Source organism: Amblyomma americanum, chromosome 5, assembly GCF_052857255.1.
Source record: "Amblyomma americanum isolate KBUSLIRL-KWMA chromosome 5, ASM5285725v1, whole genome shotgun sequence".
In the NCBI taxonomy this organism is placed as follows: domain Eukaryota; kingdom Metazoa; phylum Arthropoda; class Arachnida; order Ixodida; family Ixodidae; genus Amblyomma; species Amblyomma americanum.
The window spans coordinates 189741555-189751102 of record NC_135501.1 but is presented as its reverse complement, the minus strand read 5'-3'; the positions used below and the strand labels follow the sequence as shown (position 1 = coordinate 189751102).

Below are 9548 nucleotides of genomic sequence, written 5' to 3'. Positions count from 1 at the left end.
TCTATCTATCTATCTATCTATCTATCTATCTATCTATCTATCTATCTATCTATCTATCTATCTATCTATCTATCTATCTATCTATCTATCTATCTATCTATCTATCTATCTATCTATCTATCTATCTATCTAATAGGAATGTTTACTTGCTGTAACGATTTTTTTTCTTTTTTTTGCAGTTTCAAACCTAGGCGAACCCTATTTCATCATCATCATAAGCTTGACTACGCCCACTGCAGGGCAAAGGCCTCTCCCATGTCTCTCCAATTAACCCTGTCCTTTGCCAGCTGCGCCCACCGTATGCCCGCAATAGCAGTTATAGTGTGTGGGGGGTGAATGACTTTTGTTTTTAGGAAGGGTGACCGTGGGACCGGTCCTCGTGTGCGGGTGCCCAGGACTTCTATAGCTGCTGCTATCCTGCTGGCCCACGCGATCAGCCGTTGCTGATCTCTCAGGCTAGAGCTGGGCGAACAGCGTCCCATGAGGAGTTAGTAGGGTGGGTTGGGAAACTGCACCTCAAAAAGTGACTAGCACCGGGGTCTATTTTTTGGGACTTACAGATGGCCGCGTCACCTAGAAGTTGGCAATAAAAGCTATTGCTTTAGGTAACCGTCATCTTCTGAAAAGCTTTCAATTTTGCTTCGTTTTCCTTTCAATTCATCTTTCGGACTGTTATATCTGTGATATTTTGCTAATGCATCTGGTTTAATGATTTCTTGCCTGGCGGTTTTGTGTTTATCAGCTATCTCGACGTTTGCAATAACAGTTTTTATTTTTGACCATAGGAGTCGCGACAGTCCGTAAACACCTGAATATTGGCTCGATCAGAGCGCCATTTTTGATATATGGACTCTATGGGAAGTTATGCATCTGGTTTCCAACGCGCGGTGCCATTTTTCTGGCTGTGGCCATAATACGTAGATTCATTATTGTGTGAGTAGAACAGGCAAGCAAGATATTGGTGCGGTATTGTGCCAGGAGGAGGGGAATCCTCCACAATGATAAGTTGGGTTTAATCCCATGTTTCATCACAGAGGGTAAGAAACACCGTCCACGTTCGCTACTGAGCACGCAAGCAGATGACCCCTCGATGATAATGGGAGAGACCCAGATATACATCTAAGTATAATTTTGAATTATCCGACAAGAAATAAACCTCTTGTGGGCTCTTTTTCCTTCTCTTTACAGGAAAGAATCTGCGAAATTCAGCGCTCGTCGTCTGCTCAAGCAGAAGACGACATGCGTCGGACCCGATCGGCTGCATGACAGTCAGGTGGTAACCCTACGTCATCGCACAAAAACTTCACCCGACAACTCCTGTACCACCGACACTTCTTCATAATTCTCAAAATTTAAAAGTTAAAAAAAATTAACTTCAGTATATTATTTTAATAATTTATTATAACTTTTGCAAAAGAGTTTAGCAAAAAGAAAATATTAATGCTGGCCAAATTTAGAAGCGGACTGCATTTACGCAAGCACATTGTGCAAAGCTGGATTTGTCTTGGCTGCGCTATGGCTTCGTCTTCGTTGCGTCCTCGCTTGACTTGTGAAGTCACGATGACGAACGCTGGAAAGGGACGCTGCGGCCACCACAGCGAGCAGCTGTGTTCCGGCAGTCACTAGCCGCCAGCTGACTATGGACGACGGACCGGTGGAGGGCCCGGGCCGCGGGCTTCAGAGGCCGCTCATCTACAATCGCCTGCTGCCGTACAGCGACCACATCGACGATGAGGCGGCCAAGATGCTCGCAGAGATCAAGACTACCTTAGCGCGCTCGGTAATGCTGCGCGAGGTGAAGCCCGTCACCGTATCTTGGACTTGCCACCTAAACAAGTGCGTAGCGTTCATATTTCATCACTAATTCATCTTCCAGTCTGCGTCTACCGCTCCCATGGGGAACTTCTGGCGGCGAAGCACCGTTAAGAGCGGGATTTCAAATGGTTATATGACGCGCTAGGTAGCGTCTGATGTTCTAAAGGTTAAGCTTGTAGCGCGCGCCCATTGCCCGGTCATCGAAGCCACTGCTTTTCGGGCACCTCCGAACACACTGCGAGGTCATGAAGTTCAGCCGCAACTTGTCAGCGCGCTCCGTTGCCCTAGGGGCTCTCGATTCTTTTCGGGCAAATAATTGCGACCGCGGGCGTCTCGCCTTGGACCGACTCAAGCTCTAGGAGCTCACACCAAGCTCCTACCCATTTCTCAGGCTTTGAAAGTTTGTATTTCTGGTCGCTGGACTCCTTTTGAAATGAATTAATACCGCCAGCTGTTAATGAGAACGCGCCCAGCTGTTTCATCCTCGGTGATTTCCGCTTTGCCTGGTAAGGTGCGGCCGGTGTGCCTTGAGGCGGTCTTTCGGTGCATTTTCTGGCTCGGTGTACAGCCCGCTCGGGGTATGCGTAGTGTTAAAATAGCCTGCCGGCCTCATACTACGCAGCCCACGGCCAAAAACCCCGTGGACCTGCCACGCAACGCTTTTTTTAGCTGTTAGCTGACCTTAGCTGCGTGTGTACTTTCGAAACCTCAGGTCGCCGCTCACGACCACGTGAGGCAAGCCACTGGTGCTTCGCGCGCTGGACGAAACTACGAAAAACGTGCAGCCCGCGGAACGCACTGCGGGGATTTTGACGCTTCCGCGGTGGCCGCGCGCCAACTAGCTGACGTCCGCGTTGCCTCGATCGCATTTGGCGCCTTGACGTTTGTGCACATGCTCTCTTTCGACCCGACTGCAGCACTGAGTGCGGAGTTTTCAATCTCCTTCCACGCACGTCCTGGCAATCTCTCCGCTTTCACCTAATCAGAGCTGTGATGTGGAGAAGCCAACGTTTAGTGTGCATGCACTCACATTGCATCATATGCCACAGAATGGCTATGACATGGCACTCGCTGTGTGTCGCTAAGGGCGTGCAAATATATTTAGCGCTCCTAATACTGAATCTGACCTAACTATGATCCTCTTTAGCGGACTTGCGTTTGCTCATTGGCTGTGAGACAAAGAATTCAAGGCATAAATGATGCTAGTAATGACGGCATCTTTGGCTTCTCAGAAGGAAAAGTAATGAGGATTGATTTTAGGGGGTTTAACGTTCCAAAGCGACCCAGGCTTTGAGGCACGCCGTAGTGGAGGGCTCTGCATAATTTCGACCACCTGGGGTTCTTTAACGTACACTGGCATCGCACAGAACACAGGCCTCTAGCATTTTGCCTGCATTGAAATGCGGCTGCCGCGGCTGGGATTGAACCTGCGTCTTCCAGGTCAGCGGCCAGGTGCCGTAACCACTGAGCCACCGCAGCGGCTAAAGTAACAAGGACTTCAACCTTAGCATTTTCTTTACTGTGTTGTCACATGGTTATTTGCTCTGGTGCACCTATTTCCTGTTGACTAGGTGAAGAGCTATATTGACATGGCTGCGGTTTAAAATTTCATGCTTTTGTGCATAGCACTTCAAGCTCAAATTGAAGAAAGCTATAGCTGCGCCTGTTTTCTTTGTTGCATGTTTTTTCTTTTTGATTTTTATCATGAACTGTTGCATCTTGCTCCGCCAGTGTATGTAAATCTCTGCAGACTTCAGAGATGTGCTTTATTTCATGCACTTGCCAATTTAATTTCTTAGTGCAGAGATACTGCTCAGTAAAGTAACAAATCTAATGACGTTGGCCAATGATGAGAAGATGCTGAGAATGCATAATATAGTGTCAACAAAACTGGAGAAACGAAACTTTAAAAATACGGGAGAACCTAGCACTAACACAGGTGCTGAAGATATTGTAGGTATAAGTTGTGTAACATGGCAGTACAGACACTGTTCGATACGGAAAGCACTCGCAGCATTTTACTCGTGCAGTTTAATTCTTTCCACCAGGCTGAGGTTGCAGGAGCTGTAAGGTCCTATTTAAGTGCGGTCATGCTTTTCATATAGCGTGAAGTGGCTTGAAAAGTAAGCGCAAACTTCTGCTGGTCATTGCTGGCTGTTCCATGCTGCAACTGTCATCCTTACCTTAGTCAAGCTGGTTCACAGTTATACCTGTATACACGAGAGCTTGTCCTGACCTCATGGCATTCCATTGTTTTTCATAGATGAAAACTCTTGCATTTACCCCCGGCCACTAATAACGGTCTTCGGTTGGCTAGCAATGGGCACCCTGAAATATGTGCCATCTGCAGCCTTGTGATTGAAGTGCAATTGGGAATAAACACTTATGTGGAAGGTGTGATACAGTTATTGCTGCATCTTCTGGCTTGTCCAAGGGACACTAAAAGGGACAAGAAGCTGTGCCATTGCTGGAAGATTAACCTTTGGGGACGTAGTCATTGTTTTCTTTGTGCAAAAAGGGGATAGAATTGCTGATAAAATTGCAAACCAAGTCCCTGACGTCCTTCCCCATTTTCACCTCCACACTACACAGGTGGTGTCATGCCACATTTATGCCATGTAAGCCTCTCAACTCTTTCCGAATCTGAGAAATCATAACTACTTGACCCACCAAATGAACAGCCGTTTGTAATGATATCGGCCAACAGATGGCCCACTGTACTGTTTTGACAACTTTCACACTGAAGCAGTTTCTTTCAAGACGTGGTGGCCTCATTGTTCGGAAAGTGCAAATGAGAGTGTGTGCTTGACTTGCGCTTCTGAACTTGCTGCACACAACAACATCACACGGGCCAAGTAGGTGGCCTATGAAACGAGCAGTACCTTGGTGGCACTCACTACACTGCTTTCCTTGTATTTTGGCGGTACTTGCTGTTCGAAATAGTCCTCGAGTAAAACTGACGAACCTAGTTATGTCCAGCAAAGAGATCCCCTAACTTTACGCAGTTACCAGAATTTTCGAAGGATGTCACAGTATGTCCCTTGTGCTTACGTAATTTTCTAGCTTATCCAAGCTTGATCCGTTCTCTGTAGAAATGACGTGCTTCAATCTGGAGACGCTAATCTCTTAAGCTAATTGCTCTTAGTATCCCCTTTTTTTGCGCTGCTTTAAAGGAAGGTTGTTGTCTGTTGCCATGGGTAGCAATGCAGGAAAGCTGTGCTTCTGTTCTTAGTCCCATCCTTTGTTGTAAGCCCGATGTATAGCGCATGCACACTTGATGATGCTTACTAAAAATCGCTTGTCTCTGAAAGACACGGTGAATAGATGTGTATACTCAGGATGGCAGTTGATTTACAAGAGATTGCTTATCGAAGAACGTATAAGTGCCATGCGCATGATATATTGTACATGTGCTCTGCAAAAAAAAATAATAAAATAAAAAAAGTCATTTGCTCTGTGGTAGGACTGTACAATACAAAAAAAAACATACTGTCAAAGTTTCAACTGTGAGAGGGGACTGCTTAACCGATTAAATTTCCTAGAAACAACCAGGTAACAAAATAGCTGCACACTGTGCATGCCTCTTCTGTTGCTCTTTTTGTTCTTTACTGGTACCCTGTGAACCACCAAATGGTTTCGACTAAAGTGTTCCTCAGTCCCAGGGGAGACTTCACATAGCAACTGAGGTTAGGGTTATTCTTGGATGCCAAGTGAAATGTACGCTGGCAAAGTTGAGTCCTTGTACAAATCACTCAAGCCACGTGTAACGCCTTCTGAAATAGCTTCTGAAACTCACTGGGCCTTGACCCAGGGTGTACATTTCACGTGAGGCATTGCAAAGCACCTACTAATATAGCTTAGGAGCCTCAGACTACTCTGCTTGCTGGCAGAAGCCTCTGCTGAGAGGGCTACACAGGGCTTTATTTAGCTGTTAGCTGTACTCAGCATGTTGAAACGGAGGTATTTTGTGTAGCAACTGAGGCTGTAATTTTTGTTGGGTACTTTCAACTGAGCCCGTGTACATTTCACTTGAGCCACACGTTGCACCCACCAAAATAGCCCTTGAGGCTCTTGGCTGGGCGGGTACGCGTTTCGTGTGAGGCGTTGAGTAGTACCCCCTAATAATAGCTCCTGAGGCTCAGACTACGCAGGTTGCCAGGGACCCCTGCTGAGGCGCTACACAGTTCTTTCTTTAGCCGTTAGATGTCGTTAGTGACAGAGGGCTGTTGAAATGCTAGCAGGAGGCAGGTACGCAACCTCCGGACGAACCTCACTTCCTCCTCGAGCTGGAAGAAAGCATCAAGAACACATTGCCACATGCTAGAGGCAGACGTTTTCCTGTCTGCAGTTTCCCTTGGCAGTGTGCCACCTGCCCGACACATCCTTTACCTCTCTGCTGAGGCTGGCTTATTTGCACGGTACTCTGCAGCAGCGCTTTGCTTGAACATGTGTTCAGTTTGTTCTTTGAAACTCTTGTCTAATTCTTTTCCAACTGGGTACAAAGAAGCCTTTTTCTAGTGCATGCAATCTTTTATTGCATAGATGTGTTGTTTTATTGCATAGCTGTGCATGATGTTTCGCGAAACTCATTCTCAATTTTTTTTTTGCATTTTGGCTTCTCCTTCTACAATGTGCATATATAGAATAAAATATTGCTATCACTGTTGGTTAGAAAATGCTTCTATGGAGAGATCTAGCTCAAATTTACTGTAATGTAGATGGAACTAAAATGATCTGTTGAGGGTCCTACTTTAGTCTTTGTACTCCTGAATCTTCTTGGGTATTTAATTGCAATTGTTATTTGTGTCTGTCTGAATAATTATTTTTCTTCAAACTAGGTTATGCTAATTAGACCAGATCATTCATAATTCAAATGCTGTTATGCTCACTGTCCATGTTGGCGATTATTAGAATGCATTCAACTGCACATGCACTTTTGTTCCATCTCCAATCCAAGTTGTAAAAAACTTCTTAAAAAAAAAGGAAGGAAGTAGATGCTTTGTGCAAAAGTAAAAGCAACTTTTTGTTAGAAACAATTTTGTAAGTAACGGTGAATATTGTATTGTTATTGGGCAGCTTATGTAGTAACAACTATTAATGATCATTTTAATTGTTAACAGCACATGTCTAGTTAATTGTAGAAGATGAATAAAACACCAGTTGATGGATTATGTTAGGTGTGTACATTTGCATGTGCAGATGGCATGACTTTGTCATACCAAACTTCCAGATATATTCTAATATAGCGAATTTGATACGTTGAAGGTCCTTTGCAATGAGGCATAATTTTCGTGTTGTCATTCATTACCTTACCAAGTAAAATAATAAATGTGCTTCTAAACCCCGTGGGATATATCAAATTGCTCAATTCATTGTTTAACGTCAAGTGAAATATCGTTTCACGCAAATTTTATATAAGCAGTGTTATTCTGAAAGTTTTCCCTTTGCCGATTGGAAAGATGACTGGTATCAGTATACTGATGGATGATACCTGCCATGGTGGCTCAGCAGTTGCGCTCGGCTGCTGAGCCATAGGACCTATCCACAGAGGTCCGTTGACACTCTACTAGACTCGTGTGGGTCGCGCTCTCATATGGTGAACTTTGAACGTCGAAAACTACCAAGGGCAGCTCAAAGAAATTTTGCACACTTAATGAAATTTTCATCTCCCACAAATGTGATACATATGCATGTGTTTTGTCAATTAAATAAGAATCTATTGCGCCACTAAAATGCTCCATTTTTGCCATTTTCTGGTCTGTTTTAGAGTACCAGCTCTATAAAACTATCCACTGGAGCCAAAAACCGCTGGGCACATACCAAGATTAACATTGCATTAAAATGCTGCAGAAGAAGCTTTTTTTAATTGGTGCAGTAGTTTTCTTTTTTCTTCAAAAGCTTGATGTAAGCAGGCAGGTTGAATAAGAGTATTGCTTTGAGCACTACATTTTTTGTTCACAGCAATTGCACTGACAATTAACGATCGCTATTAACAACACATACCATTGAAACTTAAATACATTTGGCTTTCTAATGAGCAAAAGCTTGTTTTTCTATCTTAAGCAGGAGGGCTGCAGTCATCACGCAAACATTGTAAAAAATTACCAGTGGCCACAAAAGCGTGAGACCCTGCCTTAGGTAGCTGTGCTGTTATTTTTGTTTATGGTGGACGTTGCCGTGGTCGTGTGGCTGAAAATGTAATCGACCTGGAATTGGTACTTGCCTGCCCCATCTTTGCACAAAGAAATGAATGCCTTGGCCTTGTATACTTTTCCGCTGCCATGAACTTAAGAGGTGGAATGTTTTGCAACCTCTTGAAATAGTATCGGTACTTTCAGCACTACAATGGCTACATCAAACAGGAAGCAGATTTTTTGTCTGAGAATAATTTCTTGACTTATGTGAACCCTTTGCTCATCTTTTCTTCTGCACTCTTTTCATGTGAACATAATTGTCTACGTTTAATATTGTTTTGTTGCTTACTACTGCTTTCCTTCCATCCTCCACACTTTCACCCTGGCAGTTACCTGAAGCTGTATGGGTACCACTTCAGCAAAGAAGACCATGTGCAACTCGTGCACCTCCTCTTGGAACTCATCGCCATCCCAGAGCTGGAGCTGGGCATTGTGCAGAAACTGGCACATACTCTCAACCTGTTACTCAAGTGAGTTGCTCTCATGCCTTGCACCAGGCCTGTGACATGGCTTGCTGAGCTCAACCACTGCCTTGTCTGCTGGGGAGGCTAGGGTTGGTCTGTGGCGGGGTGAAGTATACCACATGGGTGAAGTACCTCTGTGTAGCTTTGTTTTGTCAGAATTGGGGGTGAACTAGCTTTTGATCTTGTGGCTTTTTCACCTGTTGGGTGCTAAAAGTTTGGAAGCAGAGTTTTGTATAGCTGATTAGGTGAAACTCAGAACTCGACCGTCTTGTCCTCAGGGGATATTCAGCCTCACTAATGGAGGTTTCTGCTGATAGCGTCAAAGTGGTCACCTGGGGTGTAAAAACTTGATTTATTATATGGTAGAGCTGCACAGAACCTGGGATGGAGTCCCTGCAACGAAAGCATAGTTGTTACACCAAATTGTTATTTGCCAATTTTCTCCATGCTAGGCAAGGTGATTGTTTAGCTACCCACTAAGTTTTTTGTGCAGCACGAAATGGCGCTATGGTATTCAGTGCAGACATTTCGTTTTCACACCTGCTCATTGTAGCAGTATACACTGGCACATTCTTAACTTTAGTGTGTTTCTTGCAGGGACACTTCTGCGTTGATGCGTCAGGGCTGTTTTACAAAAGCACGCAGTAACCAGTGTTGAATGTGACTGTATTTCAGGAAGCGGGAGCTGCTTTCACGGGAGGACCTTTCCATTGACTGGAGGCCTCTGTATGAGCTCTATGAGCGCCTGCTCTACTCTCCTTATGAGCATCTCGGCATGCTTCTGCTCCCTGCGTGAGTCTTGTTTGTTGCTTGTTGTTTTCCTTCCTTACATGGAGCAGGTCTTGGCATTGGATGTCTCTTAGAACATGGAATCATAACTGAATGCGATATATGTAAAGCTTACATTGATTGTTTGTTGAAGGAGTTAGTGGAAACGAAATGAGTCGTGACATAATACGGTTGGGCATGCCCATTTACGTGGCCCGTTTGTTTGCTGAGAGTCGTGAAGCTCTAGAACAATATGCTGCTTATCTTATCTCGCTGTGCACAAACCTGTCGGGTTTCTCAGTTGACT

At 44.7% G+C, this 9548-nt stretch overlaps 1 protein-coding gene across 1 annotated transcript in view; it reads left to right on the top strand.

The window, feature by feature from the left end:
* Positions 1-1539: 1539 nt before the first annotated feature.
* The window catches only part of LOC144133266 (proteasome activator complex subunit 4A-like), a 47951-nt gene continuing 39942 nt past the window's right edge, over positions 1540-9548 (top strand). Inside the window, exons 1-3 of the mRNA XM_077666210.1 lie at positions 1540-1836; positions 8339-8479; positions 9149-9265. Of these exons, the coding sequence (XP_077522336.1) occupies positions 1640-1836; positions 8339-8479; positions 9149-9265 (455 nt within the window). The 5' untranslated portion in view covers positions 1540-1639. The remainder of the gene's footprint in view (positions 1837-8338; positions 8480-9148; positions 9266-9548) is intronic.